At 39.9% G+C, this 18,414-nt stretch overlaps 1 protein-coding gene across 1 annotated transcript in view; it reads right to left on the bottom strand.

Moving 5' to 3' along the window:
• Positions 1–909: 909 nt before the first annotated feature.
• The window catches only part of ripor1 (RHO family interacting cell polarization regulator 1), a 60,107-nt gene continuing 42,602 nt past the window's right edge, over positions 910–18,414 (bottom strand). The window contains exons 12-24 of the mRNA XM_073471581.1: positions 17,741–17,873; positions 15,357–15,482; positions 11,288–11,451; positions 10,422–11,112; positions 9,202–9,335; positions 7,446–7,566; positions 6,053–6,188; positions 5,205–5,366; positions 4,965–5,123; positions 4,653–4,849; positions 3,917–4,000; positions 3,654–3,744; positions 910–2,937 (exon numbers count right to left, since the gene is read on the bottom strand). Of these exons, the coding sequence (XP_073327682.1) occupies positions 2,840–2,937; positions 3,654–3,744; positions 3,917–4,000; positions 4,653–4,849; positions 4,965–5,123; positions 5,205–5,366; positions 6,053–6,188; positions 7,446–7,566; positions 9,202–9,335; positions 10,422–11,112; positions 11,288–11,451; positions 15,357–15,482; positions 17,741–17,873 (2,296 nt within the window). The 3' untranslated portion in view covers positions 910–2,839. The remainder of the gene's footprint in view (positions 2,938–3,653; positions 3,745–3,916; positions 4,001–4,652; positions 4,850–4,964; positions 5,124–5,204; positions 5,367–6,052; positions 6,189–7,445; positions 7,567–9,201; positions 9,336–10,421; positions 11,113–11,287; positions 11,452–15,356; positions 15,483–17,740; positions 17,874–18,414) is intronic.

Here is an 18,414-nt window from a genome sequence, read left to right as displayed (position 1 = left end):
TATTAGTAGTGGTGCAGATTTTGGATAGAAACCAAATGTTTTGGGTTTTTTGTATTTTTTCAGTCATCAGTGTGAGTCGGCCAGCTGAAACATGCTGCTGCAGCTGTTTGAGCTGCTGAATCTAAAGTGTCCTCCCTTCATCAGCCACAATGTGTCATCCAGATCAACACAGGGCAGCCCTACCTGCTCCCTTCTTACAAGTGACTTTATAATACAACATGCTAAAAGGTCTCCAGCTCCACTGACAGAGTCACACAGGATGTGAAAGGTCATACAGCATATCATTTCCCATCATATCAACAAATACATTCAACAAAAATCTCATTCATTTCTTTGATTCCCAGAGCGAGGCTGTCCTCCAACACAATAACAAAGTCCTAAGACCTACATACAGGACACTCGTCAGCATCTAAGTCGTGATTTTGATGCTCTCTCTGAGATGAAACATGCATGAAGCTCTGCTCAGTAGGAACACATATGGGTTTGCACTCAAAGATAAAGGTCTTCAAGAAGTATTCCTCATTTGTTCAGCACGTTCTATATTTTGTTTTCACTGCAGGAACAAAAAGTGGTCACTGCTGTGCTACCAGAAGGCGGGCAGCTGAAGCATAATATGACTTGTGTATGTATTTTAGCACAAAACGAAAACTATGAATTTAGTAACCCATCTCTTAAGGCCTCAGTGTGCACCTGAACCCCCCTTTGCATTGGAAGTTTCAAAGTTAATCAATGTGACAATCACACTCAACTTTACTGTCAAGCTCTCCTTTGTCATTCTTCTTCTGACTACTGTCACTTTTTGTGCTAACAAACAACTGCAACAGCATAAATGTCTTTGAGGAGAAAGTGTCGTAAAGTGTGTAACATCATGCCTTTGGGGAGAGATCAGGGATGCAGACAGGAGGAGACTGTGACTGCATGTTTTTTACTAGCCATTCAAAGCAGATAGCAATAATGTTGCCTTTAGCTATAGACAACACACTGTACAAACTACATGTACTGTAGTTTCTCTACAGTTTCAGTGCAGTCATGTATCTCCAACAAAGGAACAATGATTATAGCAGACAACTGTAGTAATAAGTCAAATAAGACAGATTTGACAAGTCCAAACCTACCATTTAAACCAAAACCTCAGAGAACTGTCACTAATGAGTTCACCATATCAATAATCTGCTGGTAGTCCCTGCAATGAAAAAGAAAATTCATACCAATAAGCTCAGTAATTGTGAGAGCAAACAAATACTTTTTCCTCTTTAATAAGTTAATAGATTCAGCTCACTCTGAAGTGCACTGCTCACTGGCAAGAGGACTTGAATCTGGACACAGTCCTTAGTCTGGTCTTTTGTTCTTATACTATTTGATTTTTTTCTAAGAGTAGTAATTACATATCATGATTTGCAAATACTAAAACATTTAGGCAGATTTACAAAAACAGTGAGACAATAATATGAAGGATTTTGCATGGGAACTGGTTTATTTTTTGGCTTCGATCATGATTTAGTTTAATTTGGACTGATCTTTGAATCAGTCTCAGAATCACTCAGACCTGGACGCGTCTTCACTGGTCATGACTACAGCCCTGGTGCAAGTACTACAGGCATGTAACCATAGTCATCATCAAAAGTAGACCAGTGGCTATAGTAAAGGCAGAGCTGGGTAACACTTTATAAGAACCATCATTGATAAATGGTAAATTAATTGTAATTTAAATAGTTAATAGATATTATAACAAACAATCAAATGCTTTATAAATGAAGCAATTGTCTTGTTATAACTGATGCTCATAATACTTTGCAAATGGTGACTAAAAACTGAAGTTCATCAATAAATATTATTTGGATGATCGCTATAAAGTTACAACTTATATTCCTAATACATGGTTTATAAAGCATTTAATTTACATTCATCCATTTTCAACAGTGAAATAACAATTAACTAAAGTTCAATTAACTATAAATTAAAGATTTATTCATGATGGTCATTATAAAGTGTAAACTAACTGTAAAAAGTCATTTACTGACATAAATGTTGAGTTTTTTCAGGCACATGACAGAGTGAGCTGTCCATATGGAGCCGGATGGTACAAAAACGCATTTGACGCCAAAACGGACACAGCAGTATCATTAGGAAAAGTTTTATATAACGGTAGGGATAGCATTTTGCTGTAACTAATTTATATATGTGTACTATGTTACCAGTCAGAACACAGAGTCAGAGTAAGAAACATCATTCTGCAGATTTTTGTGCACTTAGTTGGCTATGATATGGAAATAATCTAACAAAGTGACTTTAAGTAGCTTTTTAGACTATTGCTAATCAACTTACTTACATTGGACAGGACTGCAATAGCAAAGAGTTTGACCAGTAATTTGAGCTGAATATGACACAGGCAACGCAGACATGTTCTTCCTGGTCCTTTAACTCCTCCGCATCCTCTTCCTTCAGTGTCGATTTCATCCTTCTGCTTCTCCCTCTACCCATCATTGGTTAAAGCTTGCTCACATTATACATTAATCCCGGCTTCTTAACAGTCCAACTGGTTTTCTCAGAGTAGTTAGCACAGGTTGATAAACAGGGTGTGTTGTAGCTTAATAACTTAAAATGGGTGTAGAAAGTAGAATTGCTGTCCTTGATGTGAGTATCATGGCAACTTCTCTGACAGTGTATATACTGTGTATCACAGAATATGTTTGTCTTTGTCTGTTTTTGTGGTAGTAATGGATTTGAAAAACTGCATACATTGTGACCATACACAACATTCATATTGTGTTGCTAATTTTCTGCTGTTGTTCCCACCCAATGTGTGTGTGTGTGTGTGATTGTGTGTGTGTCTGTAGTGTTAGAAAGCTGTGCTGGCCATGCTTCCTGGCGCAAAGAGTCTTGGTATGCTGTCCTGAGACGTCTCCACGTGCCTGTGGGCCATCTTCCCCTCCTCGCCTGCCTCACACAATTAATGGAAGAACAACACAAAGATGGAAAAAAATGAATGAATGCATTAATGGTCATTTGTAACGTTTGTGTTTGACAAAGAGGCAGAAAACAAGAAAGATTATTTCTTATTTCTTATTTCTGCCTTAGGTATTGTCTTATGCCACAAATATATGAATGAATGGAATAAAAAATAACATTTATGGATGAAAAAATACAGAAAAGCAACAGTTTGAGTGAATATACAGTATAGAATGCAGCAAGTACATTATGTGCAGTTACATTAATACATATCAAGACAAGCGCCTTCTAATTTAACCACTACTTCACTGTAGCTGCTAAGCTAAAAGCATAAGCACACCCCCCGTGTGTATTGGGTGCACCAGCTCGAGCATGCGCCCAGGGTGCAAATAACACATTTTCCAATCAATTTGGGAGACTTTGATTAGACAAGCTGTATGGAGCCATTTTAATTTTTTTTTCCTGTTGTTTTTTTCTGTTATACAATAAATCCCCAGCTACAGTACTTCAGTTGCTTAGTGGACGCTGTTTTGCTGTGAAGCTCCAGAAATATTTTGTTGACTACAAAACTTCCATCTCTTTATATCCATGCAGTAAGTTAATCACAACTACCTCTACCTATGTTATCTGCTTCTTATAGCTACAGTTTACCCAGGAAACTGTCAAATTGCTGTCATTCTCACTAATATGATGGGGGTCATTACCAAGCACTAGTAGGGCCTGTTTGGCAGCATCGCGGACTTCCTCCTTGTCTGTCCGACAAAGATACACTAACTGGTCAATACTTTCTTTAGCCTGGAATGACAACAGATAGAACAGTGGTCAGTACATCTTGTATTACAAAGTACACTTACTTTATTTTTTTAAATTTACCTGAATCAATGTCGCTCTAACATATTATACTGACAGTATTCTGACAGGGTGGAACTGCATTAAATAAGAGCACAAACTCTGAACATGGTTGTACCTTGAGACAAGCTAAGGCCTTGCATCCACAGACTCTGGTGTCCACATTCTCGTCTTCCAGCAGCTCCAAACAGCTGACCAAAGCCTAAGCAGGAGAACATATACAGTGTTTAATGTCACTGATACACCAAGTCACTTTTCCCCTCCAAGATGCTGCAGTCTCCCCTGCAGTATCCAGTCTATAAATAAAAGTCTTATAAAGAAAAAAGACAAGGTGTTAGTACCTGTCTAATAATGATATTATTGGTCAGTGTATCTAAACTGTTCAAAGAGTATGACAATGAATTGAATTTGTATTATAATTATTGATATTCAGTTAAGTAAATGTAATGAAACAAAAAACAAATAATGTATTTATTTCTTAATTTCTTCTCAATCAAAAAAATATTCCCTCCCCATCACATGTCAAGAGTGAAATACTGAAAGCCAGACAAGAAAAACAAAATTAAAAAAACTTCAAATGAGTTACAAGTTGCAAGTCATCAAAACAGTGACTCGACTTGTCAACATCTCTGGTTAAAAGTCAGCCAATCTTTCTTCACAGGAATATTCAAATATCATCAACTTGCTGGGAGATTTGTCGTTGGGCAAAAACTAATTCAATTGCCATAAAAATCTAAAGAATTATATAAAATAGAATTTTAATATTAAACTGTACAACTGGAGAGACAATTTAGGAATAAAAAACAGTTGTGAGTGTCCAAAACATACTGTACACACACACAGTGTCCTCTTACCTGCTCTCTCTGTCTGGGCTGGGCAGCCAGGCTTCTCAGTACTGAGCTGGCAGAGGCTGACACTTTGCCTCGTGGGTCTTTCAGTAATTTGGCCACAGCGTGAAGCCCTTCTCTCCTCAGGCTGCACTCTGCAGGACGCCGCAGAGCATGGACAATCACATCCTGGTCACATGATGCCAGGCTCTGCACCAACCACACTGTTGGAGGCATGTTATCACTGATTATTGTCAGAGGGTTTTGTGCATTCATTTAGCTTTATGTGTGTGTGTGTGTGTGTGTGTGTGTGTGTGTGTGTGTGTGTGTGTGTGATACCTTCTTCTGCCAGCTCAGTGACATGAGTCTCCATGTCACTGATGCCATTGGCCTCCAAGTAAGTCCACAACTGGAAGATAGTCACTGTCACCCTGTCTCTGTTGCTGCCTCGTCGTGGTAACTTCTGATCCAGCATTCGCTCGGCCAGACACAAGAACACTGGACAAACATAAATACAGATGTTAACATGACACTCACAGTAAAAAAACATGGAATGTACATGCACAGACGTTGTTGTACCTGTGTCAGCCATTTGGATGACCCTCTCAGGCAGTATGCTGGAGTAGACTGTAGACAGTGTAACCAGAAGGTTGTCAGCATAGACACTGTATACACTGCCCTGCCCCACACACTGTTGCCATAGCGACACAGCACCCAGGCACAGGCCCAGCTGTGGTATCACTGTGACGGAGATATGACAGGTCAGAGTAACAAAAGAGGAAGGGAAGAAAGAGTTATTCTCCATCCCTTTATTTTCGTCTTGATGAATTTTAAGTATTTTTTTTTAGTCTTGAGCATGGAGAAAATAATCTCAACTCAAAGATCAATTAAAGCATAGAAAAAGCTAGTTTCTCAGCTTTTACTCAATCCTGGCTTGGTGGAAGTATGTTCTGTATGCTCTGTAGGTTTGTTTCTTCTGACTGCAGTTCTGGATCATACAGCCTATGTTCAGTGGTGATAAACACGGTTAAACTATGGCTGATAATGTAGTCAAATTAATGATAACTGAATTTGATCTCTATGTGGGTCACATGTACAGTACATAGATACAAAAGCAAGCAGCATGCCCTGTGTATTTTACTGTAGGTAGTTTTCACTGGGCCCTCTCCATCAGGTAGCCTGTTGCACTCCCTGGTCTGAGTTTGATCTCTAGCTGGTTCATTTGTGTAGGTCACTGAACACAGAGCAACACTTCATCAGCTTCTGGAGAACTGTCATTGGACACACATCAAGGACTCAAGGAGGTATTAATGTTTTAATTAGTCACTTCCTGTCAGTGGAAAGTCACTACTGGCTGTGCATATGGCAGTGATGCATATAAAGTTCAGACAAGCACACAGTAGAGGCCCAGACCAACACGAGCTTACCTTCAGCAGGCTGTCTCGGCCGTCTTGGGTTGTCCTTGGTGGTGCGTCGGATGAGTTCGAGAACTCGAGCCTCTCTCAGCAGTCTGTCCATAGCGTACATCTCTCCACAGCGCAGGGGACCAAACGTACCCAGACGCTGCAGACATAAAGCCATGTATCACTTCACACAAAACAGGTGCATTCCTATACAGCCATCTTCAGAGGAACAGCTTTAACAAAACGACAAATAATTCAAACTAAAACTTATTTGGTTGTCTGGGTTTACCCCTAATAACATGGATGTACAGTATGTTTATTAAAGAGCTCACCCTACTTTTTTTGGCTTTGGCTTTACACAGATTTGGTGTAACAACTATAATCAGATTTACAAATGACAAAACTGCTACAGCTGCTACTGCAAACATTATTACTAACAACTAGAACTGCTAATGCTACTTTTCAAAGAGTTTATTACATCGATTTATGATTTCTACAGGTTAAAAACAAATAGCTTCAATTAATAATAATTTAAAAACATTTAACCTTTCTTTTGAATAAGTAGTAGTGATCATTATTAATAGAAAATGAAAATTCAGTCATCATTTCCTCCCCCAATGATGATGGAAAGTCAGGTAAAGTTCCGTAGTCCACAAAACATTTCTGGAGCTTCACAGTAAAACAGCATTACAGCATTCTCCTAAACAACTGAAGTAGCTGGAGACTTGTTATGTAAAAAACAACAGGGAAAAATACAGCTTGTAAAGCGCAATCCAGGTCAACGCAAGCCCCGAGATCCCAAATTAATTATAATAGATTTTATTTAGACCCTAAACGTGCAATCAAGCTTGTGTACCCACTTCAGACAGGAAAAACCTTTTAAATAACATCTTTTCAAATAAATTTGGGATCTTGGGGCTTCCAGGGAGGAGCTGTATGGAGTCATTTTGCCGTTTTTTTTAGATTGTGTATTACATTCTAAAAAAAGTCCCAGGCTACTTCAGTTGTTGAGGAGAATGCTGCAACTCTGTTTTGCTGTGAAGCTCCAGAAATGTTTTGTGGACTACGAAACTTCACCTGACTTTCCATCAGCACAGAAACTTAAAATATTTAACTATTCCTTTAAGAACGACTTCAGACTTTTCATTTCTGGGTGAACTGTTCCTTTAAGAACAACTCCATACTGTTGAACTGTGAAGATGAGTGTGTGATAGATCCTCTATTCGTCTGTATGGTGCTGCTTATATCCATAACAAATTGGCGTAGCATGAATCTCTAAGAAGCTGGAAGATTCACGGACGGAATTCAAGGTAATAGAGTCATACATACACATCTGAGCTATGGCAGTTAGACACTTCTATCTGAGTAAAGACATGAGTTGAGATCAGTGTGTTAACAAGTGTTGCAACTCTCCTACCAACAGCTGTGTGCTGCAGTTCTTCAAGTGGACCACCAGGGTGCAGTCTAGAGTAGTGCAGCCTGTGGTGAGGGGGGAGGTGGGGGAGGAGGGGCTGTCCCAGCCTCTGTCCTGCAGAGACCTACACACATACAAGAGGAGTTTACAGTGACATCCACAGTGTGATGGGAGGCTTACATTAACACTGTCAGGGGTCAAATAGACAGAACATTTGAAGGCTCATACAAGTCAATTCAATTCACTTCATTAGTTCTTCTGTGAACCTCAAACATAAATTAGGCTTGCAGCATGGCAACTACAGACACAAGGGATGACACAATATAAAAGTGAATATTACTGCACACACAAAGAGGGGATGTTTTTATGAATTGCTGCTGGCACTGAGCAGTCTGTAGCTGTGTCCTGAGGGCAGCAGCTCCAAGTCTCAAACAGAGAGTTGAAGTTAGTATTACCCTTACCTCTATTCATGACTTTTCTTGTTAAAGGCACAGTTTTTTGGCACTTCGAGCACCACAAGCGGAGTGCCATCTAGTTCCATTATATTGGAGAGAGGGCAGACATCTCTGCATTCACCATAACTCAGCAACTATCATCAACAATCTAGATAGATAAATAGCACCACAGGAAAGAGAAAAATATGTATTTTTTATTTAAGGGTGAACTGTCCCTTTCAGCTTTCCTTTCATATATGTTTGATGTGTGAATTACTGTGGACCATTAATCACAAGCTTAGGTTAAGTCTAGTCCTACCACTAACCCATAATGTATACCAAAACCTTATTAACTTGTTTTTAGCCATATTAGCAGCCTGTCTCTAGGGATGGCATTATCCATCTGTCAGTCTGTCTTTTGATCAGTCAGTCAGCCCATCACTTTGGTCTGGACTTAAATATTATTGGATGTTTAGGCCAATAAATCAACTTTGGTGAATGAACAAATCACCCATCAAAAATTGGTCAAATAAAATGACATGACTTCATGGTGTCACTACTGGTGATGAACTGATATAATAAAGTGAATGAGAATCTAGATCACTAACCTTATTGAAAAGATCCTTTGAGTTTGTAATCCAGTGTCTTCGCTGGGGTCATTATAACATTTCAAATGAACAACTTTCTAATAATAATAAATCTAATAAAAATCTGCAAAAGCTTAAAAAGGCTGCTGGTGTATGACTGTCTCTAGTTACAGGTTACAGCGACGTGTTGTTCCAGCCTCATGTCATTACACATAATGATCCCAGTCCATTTCATACAGTGAGGTATAAAGAAACAAAGAGCACTGCATTCATTAGATTTATACTTGCTATCAGCCAAGTTTTTAGCTAAAAAATAAGAATTTCTATGACATACACCTGCTGATACCAGGTCTGATATGATACTATAAACAACAACAACAACAATAGAGCCAAGAAAATAAATTCTCACGAAGTCATGTTTCAATGTATCGGGAAAAAAAACTTCAGGATTCCTGATACTAGCATGCCATACTCTGAGAGAAGCGGACAGGCTGTCAGCTCCATGTGAAGCTGTTGAAGCTCGTTAAATTCCTTCCTTCATATTTCAATGTTGCTGTGTGAGGGAGTTATGAACACTTAAGAAGTTTTTCAGCCTGTCTTGTTCACATGCTCTCACAGATACCAGTTTAATCAACAGAACAGTGTGTCTGTGCTGCAGTGGTAAAACACAGCTCCACTAGATGGCCCTAGTGGATGGCAATAACAATGTTCATTAACAGTCCATTTGTCAGGACTGACCTTCCATTTCTGCTCCTCTTGTCGCCCTTCTCCTCCTCCTCCTCCCAGTCAGACGTGTTGAGGAAATCAAAGCTGCCCAGAGCTGTTTCCACTGTGAGGCTGACCATGCTGGGTGAACGGCTGTGCTTACCACCCTACACACACACACACACACACACACACACACACACACACACACACACACACACACACACACACACACACACACACACACACACACACACACACACACACACACACACACACACACACACACACCGCACAGACACAGACACAGACACAGACACAGACACAGACACAGACAAACAGACACACAGACACAGAGATTTATAGTCAGACCATAGGCACATAGTAAGGTATGTCTTAAGATGCACACAGTACAGATACATACAGTATATACACGTGTGTTTCCACACATGCTAAGCACTATGCTCACACTCACACACAGTTACACAACAGGAGAACACACAGTCAGCATTAGACTACACAAACCTGGTTCCACCTTAATGTCAAACAACACAGTCAGATAGCAGTGTACACCTGCTGTGTATTGTCACTGACAGGGTAGATAAAAAATATTTGTTTATGTTCATGTATATGTCAAGCGGTGTGTATTTAAGGTAGCACTCAAGTCTAACTTAAAAAAAGAAATGGCGGCTCTCTGAATGAAAGATGCGTGGTGCAGAGTGCAATTATAATAGGCCAACCAATATCTGCGTGTTGTAGCAATACTGATACTAAATTCGATAACAATTTTTTTTTACATAAACACACGTTTTGATAAAGATCTCTTAAATGTGTTTTTTAATTTGTGTATTGAAAAGAATATTATATTGATGTAATATTCACATGAAAATGAGGTATCACACTATCACAATGAAGTTATCACCCAGACAGACTGGGGTTAACATCCTGATGTATATGTAGAAGATGATCTCATCAGGAGATGAGGGCATGACATTTCATCACATCACAAGCTGACCTTAAATCGCTTCTTTACCTGAGGAGGACCATCTGTTGTTGTTGAAATTATATCAGTCAGATCCACATCAAATACATCTGCAGTGTACCTGTATTTTCTTCTTTTACTTTTCAAGTTACTCGTTAGTGAAGTCATTTTGATGACCACTTTTACTTTACTTAAACACTTTACTTTTATTTGAGTACAGTTTGTGGCTACTACCAACTTTTCTCATTTCTCACACATGCTCTATCCTCACCTTCAGTGTGACCTGCAGCAGCTTCAGCTCTTGTTCCAGTAGTTGTAACTCAGGGAACTGTCCTCTATAATCATCCAGAGAAGAAACTACAGCTCCCGAGGCGTCTTCCAGCCCACTGTCCACCACACCATCATCCTCTCTGGACAGACAATCTGCTCCTTGACCTGACAAATCCTCCTCCACCGACACGCGGCGGGCTACATACATCACATCCCCACCCTCTGGGAGTGTGTTGAATGTGTTTAGGTGTGATGGAGAGTTAGGGTCCACTCCTTCAGTCCTGTGAGAGGTGGATGTGAGAACAGGGCTCGATGTATCTTGTTTCTTCCCATTTTGATGTTGATCAGTGACATCATCAGCTTCTACGTCAGCGAGCCTCCTTGGTGACAGGTCAGTGTCTGTGGCGGCAGAGCTGGGCGGCTCAGGAGTTCTGCTGGGCATCTCCATTTCAATGTCATTGATAGAGAGCCCAGAGGCCAAAGACATCACCTCTCCTGATTCGCCGGCTGACCTGTCCATCAACATGATGCCATCAGCACTGCTTTCACTAATGTGGCTCAGAGAGCGTGAGTAGCTACGTGAGCTTTGGCTGTTGGTCACCACCCCGTCTACTGTTGAAGACCATTTCCCTGCGTCCTCTTCCTCACTGTCAGGTTTTGTCAACACAGTGACTGTCCCCTTTTCTTCTTCCCTGTAAATCAGTTTGTATACTGTATCAGTTCATCTAAGCTTTGATGGAGCACACAGTGCACCAACCATGTGAAACACATTGTTGTTTTTATGGGCAAATTATAGAAGAAATCAGTCAACAAACAAAAATGTTACCAAGGAGAATGTAGAGAAAAATGCACCACATTAAACACTACCTGTCACTCTCTGCTTGGCATCTGGATGTGTTGGGCACCTCTGTGACTATGTGGGCAGAGTTTGAAGATGAGGAGGAGGAGTCTCTGAGGCAAAATGAGATGTCTGGCTGTGGGGGGGAACTTCCTGTTACAGCTGGCTGGATCTCTGGTATCACCACCACTGCCTACAGAGAGAGAGAGAGAGACATAGAAACACTGAGTCACAGGGACAGACTAACCCAACACCATAAATAACTTCTGGGCTCATTTTAGACAAACACAACACTTCATTATTCAGTCCACTGAATAATATGTGTTTCCTTGCTTCTGTCTCCTCTACCATCACTGCTATCATCTTTCAAACTGTTTGAGTTCCTCTTTTGGTCCATGGCTATTCCTGGCTGAACTCCTCATCTGTGTTGTATTATATAAGGGGAAATTACAAGGCAGGTGCTGTCTATTAAGTAAATTTGAGATCTATAGATCACAGGTGTGTAAGTTAGTGATGGGATTCCTAAAACCTGCTCAAGTATGGATTTTATGCCCAGCATCATTAATGAATTGAACCTAAGCACTAGGGATAGAACAAGTATTGACCTGGCCAAATTCTCAGAGCCAATATTAAGCATTTTTCCGATATGTATCTGTATCTGTGTTTTGCCTCAAATTGCCAAGAAAATGTACTACAGTTGCTCTGATGCAGAATCCTCCCTCTGTCTGTGGTCACCACTCTGTGGTCTCACTTCATGTCCTGCCCACAACACTATCCGATTGGTAACACATCACAAGTATCAGCCCATTAACACTGAATAAACTCCACCAAGTAACTAGTTACTGAAGTTAGTAAAGTAGTTAGTAAAGTACCTCAAAAGTGTACATAAGTACAGCACTTGAGTAAATTGTAGTTAGAGTCCATCACTGGTTATTCTAAATTTTGTCACACAGATTTTTATTTTTACTACAAATGTATATCGGTTCCAAATATTGCTTATCCATCTCCTCGATTACTAATAATCGGTATCAGTAACATCCTGAAAAAATGCATTGGTTGATCCCTTGGAAGCATACAGTCGAAAATGTATATAATGATAGAGTATACTTCATAATTCTAGGTATGTTGAGTATTTTCAAAAATGAAATGAACTGAAAAATAACAACATTCTGAAAAAAAATCTGTTTTAAATTCTCTTTGAAAAGTTGTGAGTGAGGTACAATTCTCAGCTCAGCTTTACAGGGTTCCACAGTCAGAGGCATATGAACTAAATGCAGCCTCACCGTTGTTGAGGAACAGCTGATGTGAGGGGGTAAGCAGAACACAGTGATCTGTTTGCAATGTAGAAATGTGAGGAGGTCACAGGTGGAATGTGAAGCCAGGCCTACAGTAAGTGAAAAAGATGAGAAGTGGACTTTTGTGTGGGGGTGATAGCGACACTCTTATTTTTATGAGCGACAAATACTGCACATCATATGAAGGACATTATAGGGATTGTGTTCCTTATAATTAACTCACATGTCTATCTATACAATGTCTATGCAGTGTTATCTGTAGTAATAATTAAGTTCAAACAGAGGGTCTCTTGCACATAATGAACATAATGTTGTATTAGTACGTGATGGTAAAACTGAGATCATTGCAATGACTTACTTTTCCCTGAATTACTGTCAGTATACCATAATTCATATTTCATGTGTCTGTAACATCTGGATTCACCCACTCTGTATACATTGTGTAGGTGTGGTGCTGAATAGAATAACCTTATGTTTGAGCCTCTGGGACCACCTTGTTCCCTCAGCCTCTAAAACTGACCAATTTTTATTCTTACTTTGGCTCTGCCAGATGAATTGTGTTAGTAATTTATTTTAATTGGCAAAAAGAAATATTTAGAAGAGAGGGCAGTATCTGTAAGGGGTACAGCAACCTAGAAGGTAGGAATGCAACTAATGACTATTTTCTTCGTCAATTAATTTGTAAACTTTTTTGATTAATCAATTAGTTGTTTGGTCTATATAAAATCAGAAAAATGTTCCCCACAGCCCAACACGACTCCCTAAAAAGTCTTGTTTTGTCCAAAACCAAAAGATATTCAGTTTATTGTTAGAGAGGAGGAAAGAAACCTGAAAATATTCTCATTTAAGGAGCTTGAATCAGCCTTTATTTTCTTTAAAAATGACTCAAACTGATTAATTGATTGTCAAACTAGTTGCAGATTTATTTAAGAGTTGACAACTAACTGAGTAATTGTTGCCACTCTACTAGAAAGTAACTTTATCTTTTGTATGCTAATTCGGCCTATACAGGAAACAGACCAGACACACATTTAGGAGGGAAAACATATTTTTCCAAGTGTCCTCTCCAATGTGAATCTAGCTTGCAAACCAAGTCTTAACAAAGATAATGCTACAATGATAAACAGAGAAGAGATAGATCATAACATTATAATCAAAACAGCTGAAGACTGCACATCATAGATGACGTATACAGTGGTGCTTTAAAGTTTGTGAACCCTTTAGAATTTTCTGTATTTCTGCATAAATAAGACCTAAAACATCATCAGATTTTCCTAAGTCCTAAAAGTAGATAAAGAGAACCCAACTAAACAAATGAGACAAAAATATTATACTTGGTCATTTATGTATTGAGGAAAATGATCCAATATTACATATCTGTGAGTGGCAAAAGTATGTGAACCTCTAGGATTGGCAGTTAATTTGAAGGGTAAATTAGAGTCAGGTTTTTTCAATCAATGGGATGACAATCAGACAATCAGTGGGCACTTCTTTAAATAGAACAGGGATCTATCAAAGTCTGATCTTCACAACACGTTTGTGAACGTGTATGATGGCACGAACAAAGAAGATTTCTGAGGACCTCAGAAAAAGAGTTGTTGATGCTCATCAGGCCATAAAAGGTTAAAAAACCATCTTCAAAGAGTTTGGACTCTACCAATCCACAGTCAGACAGATTGTGTACAAATGGAGGAAATTCAAGACCATCGTTAGCCTCCCCAGGAGTGGTCGACCAACAAAGATCACTCCAAGAGCAAGACGTATAATCGTCAGCGAGGTCACAAAGGACCCCAGGGTAACTTCTAAGCAACTAAAGGTCTCTCTCACATTGGCTAATATTAATGTTCATGAGTCCACTGTCAGGAGAACACTGAACAACAAGGGTGTGCATGGCAGGGTTGCAAGAAGAAAGCCACTGCCCTCTAAAAAGAACATTGCTGCCCATCTGCAGTTTGCTAAAGATCACGTGGACAAGCCAGAAGGCTATTGGAAAAATGTTTTGTGGATGGATGAGACCAAAATAGAACTTTTCGGTTTAAATGTGAAGCGTTTGGAGAAAGGAAAATGCTGCATTACAGCATAAGAACCTTATCCCATCTCTGAAACATGGTGGTGGTAGTATCATGGTTTGGGCCTGTTTTGCTGCATCTGGGCCAGGACGGCTTGCCATCATTGATGGAACAATGAATTCTGAATTATACCAGCAAATTCTAAAGGAAAATGTCAGGACATCTGTCCGTGCACCGAATCTCAAGAGAATGTGGGTCATGCAGCAAGACAACAACCCTAAGCACACAAGTTGATCTACCAAAGAATGGTTAAAGAAGAATAAAGTTAATGTTTTGGAATGGCCAAGTCAAAGTCCTGACCTTAATCCAATCCAAATGTTGTGGAAGGACATGAAGCGAGCAGTTCATGTGAGGAAACCCACCAACATCCCAGAGTTGAAGCTTTTCTGTACAGAGGAATGGGCTAAAATTCCTCCAAGCCGATGTGCAGGACTAATCAACAGTTACCGGAAACGTTAAGTTGCAGTTATTGCTGCACAAAGGGGTCACACCAGATACTGAAAGCAAAGGTTCACATACTTTTGCCACTCACAGATATGAACTATTGGATAATTTTCCTCAATAAATAAATGACCAAGTATAATATTTTTGTCTCATTTGTTTAATTGGGTTCTCTTTATCTACTCTAAACATCTGAAGATGTTTTAGGTCATATTTATGCAGAAATATAGAAAATTCTAAAGGGTTCACAAACTTTCAAGTAGCACTGTACAGTAGTGTCTGTTGTGTGTTACCGTATGATGTGTAGAGTTACGTAGCCCTCCTGCAGACAGCTGAGGACTTGAGGAGTCATCAGAGGATTCAGATGAATTTGACCATGCTGTTCCATTTTCTAACTCCTCATGTCGGCGGAGCATGTTCTAAAAGAGAATGGCACCTTTTAAAAGCTGGACTGATGAAAAGGAATTGGATATGGAGACATACAAACATCTCTGCTGTGTAAAATGTAAATAAAAACAGAATACAATCATTTACAAACCAACTATGTTTATCATCAGCAGTTTAACAACGTGTTCCTGAGCCACATCCTTGCTTGTGATCGACTGAGCCTTTCGAGGATGCCCCTTTCATACCTAATCATGATACTATCACCTGTTACCAATGAACCTGTTTACCTGTGGAACGTTTCAAACAGGTGTTTTTGGACCATTCAACAACTTTTACAGTCAGACATTCAATATACTGTTTTTGTACTGTTTTCTCTTGACTACATGTCAAAAAGGATTAGCGAATGATCACATGAAATCACATTCTGTTTGCAGTTGTCGTTACAGAATGTGTTCACATTCTGAGTGCAGTTATCACAATAGTGTCTTCAAGAAGATAAACAGAAGATTGTTTGAAATGTTTGAAGAGATCATTGTTGAGAGAGATGCGCTTGAATCAACTTGATCAACAACTGTTTATCAGTACTTCTGTGCAGTGTCTCAGCCTGTAGTGCAAGTAAACCAAAACTGGTAACATAACAAGACTGCAGGAGGCTGTGACCCTGGTTGTTCACAAGGAATTAGCTTCACCACAGAACTCGCCCTAAAGCCACCAATTCTGTTTGTGTACGAATCAAACAAACGTGATACAATGCGTTATTTAGTGAGCTTTAGATAAGTTCTGTTACTTTTTTCACTTTGGACAGAGCCAGGCTAGGTGTTTACAGTCTTAGTGCTAAGCTAGGCTAACCTAATCATGACTCCAGCTCTGTCATTGTGACACATATTCCAGACGAGTTTTCAGTAAATTTGTCACAAACCAGTTGACTCACAGCAGGCCCCCACATCATCAAGCCCATTTAGACTCACTAACAGAAAATAGATGATTCTCACATGACTGTATGGGAGAGATGGTTTAACCTGTGATCCCATTGTTTTCCATTATTACAAATCCTGGAGTCTATTTGACATAAGTATATGTGTTTTTATATGTAGTTTGTGTTTAACCCCTTCACCAGCAGTAATGAAACAGCTCATGGGAGACGTCAACTTGGTCTTGAGAAGCTGCAGCCTTTATTTACTGAAAACTGTGGCCTTCACTTTAACTTTAAGTCACTGCTTAACTAAAAACGCTCGCTCACTCACTCTTGCCCGACCACTCAAACCTTACGTGTTGTGTCGTGTCAGCTGTGGGGTGATTCTGCTGGTTTCTGAACTTGCCAGCGCCGGCTGGAGTGGCTCAGCCAGGTGTGTTTGCCATACATGTCAGTATGCAGTTTTGGTACCTCTTCGATGTTAAATATCACTTTCGCCAAAAGCAGGTCTCAGTGTCATCAAGCATCAAGTTGTGAAGTTCATCAAAGTTCATCATGAGAAATTTACACCAGGGGCAGGCTGGATGCCCTATTGACCAGTGGAGGGTGGAGATGAATGCAGCAGATGTCTAGGTCCAGCTCTCATATGGAAGATGACAATTAGTAACTTCAGCCGGAGAGCTGTTTGGAATCCTTGTATACATACCTTATGGCTCCATGAAACCAATGTCGAAACACAGACGACTACCTACTGAGACTAATGTTTTAGGTTTCTAATGTTCTACATTGGGGGGGGGGGTTTACTCCATAAGGACTTACTCCAGTGGGCTGTCTTGTTGGTGAGTTGTCACTACAGGAACAGCTCTGGCTAAGTGTGTCTCTGAAGATGTCCAGCAGTGGCCAGTGTTGCCGCCTGGTCAGACTCCGAGGCAGAGACTTCATGTCAAAGTGGCAGCAGGTGGAGCAAAAGGCAATGGAGCAGTGAGGGAGCGGGTGTTGTTGGATTAACGGACAAAACTGTGTTCTGCTCTCCACAATGTAAAACTTTTAAAAATGTTTGCCTCTATTGGTGTTTTCACATCAATTGCATTTTATCAGACATCTACTCTGCTAAGAGGCCAAAATCACACTAAACACATTACAGTGGATGTCCAAAAAAGGTCTGGTCATTACTCTGTCGTTTGCACCTCTCTTATTTAGATGGTTTAAAAGTATTACCATTATATACAACAACCTTTCTAAAAATATAAGGATTGTGAATCACAGAATTTGAGCCATCAGCAACTTCAAGCAAAATCTTCCAGTATCACTCATCAGCATCAAGGAGTTATTACCTTGGAGAGAAGAGAGAGGCCACTAAAACATGAAGAAACTTACATAGAAGGCTTGTTCACGCAGAGACGGCGTGTCAGGTGGACTCTGGTTGAAGATGGTTGAGAATCTCTTACTGACACTTGGAGCTTTGTTGACTGTGCTTGCCACTGACCCCTGGTCATCTTTGTCAAATGGACTGACAGAGGGAAAAAAATGAAGGAGGAAAGGGGAGATAGAGACAGTCTAAACATTTAATATAATACTTAAGCAAGAATCGGCAAATGAATAACCCTTCCCTACTGATTTAAGGTCCAGGCCACATGTTTGTGAATACTCTTTACGCCGTCACACAGATACTAACGTTAATGGAGCAGAGCTGTGGTCAGCAGTAAGAAACAAGACCAGCTGACAACCGCTAACAAGCTAACAAACACACATCGCAGCATTCAACACGTTCAAGAAACTGTGAAGAAAATAACTCTGCTCAAAAACTCTGCTTCTGCTCAGCATCTTGTACAATGATGGACCCCCCGGAGCTAACAGTGCAGCAGAGAGGCTGCTCTCACTGCTGGACTTATAACGTTAATAACACAGCAGAGCACATCCCCTTATTTTGTTATCCACATATACGCACTAATGCTTTCAAATTAATTGATTCATTAATTCATGAACAGACTGCAGATCATTTATCTTTATTTCCAGACTTGTTTCACATTGTATTTCAGCAAACTAAGACC

This window comes from Pagrus major, chromosome 8 (genome assembly GCF_040436345.1).
Source record: "Pagrus major chromosome 8, Pma_NU_1.0".
Classification (NCBI taxonomy): Eukaryota; Metazoa; Chordata; class Actinopteri; order Spariformes; family Sparidae; genus Pagrus; species Pagrus major.
The sequence above is the reverse complement of the archived record's forward strand: the minus strand, read 5'-3'. Positions and strand labels throughout refer to the sequence as shown.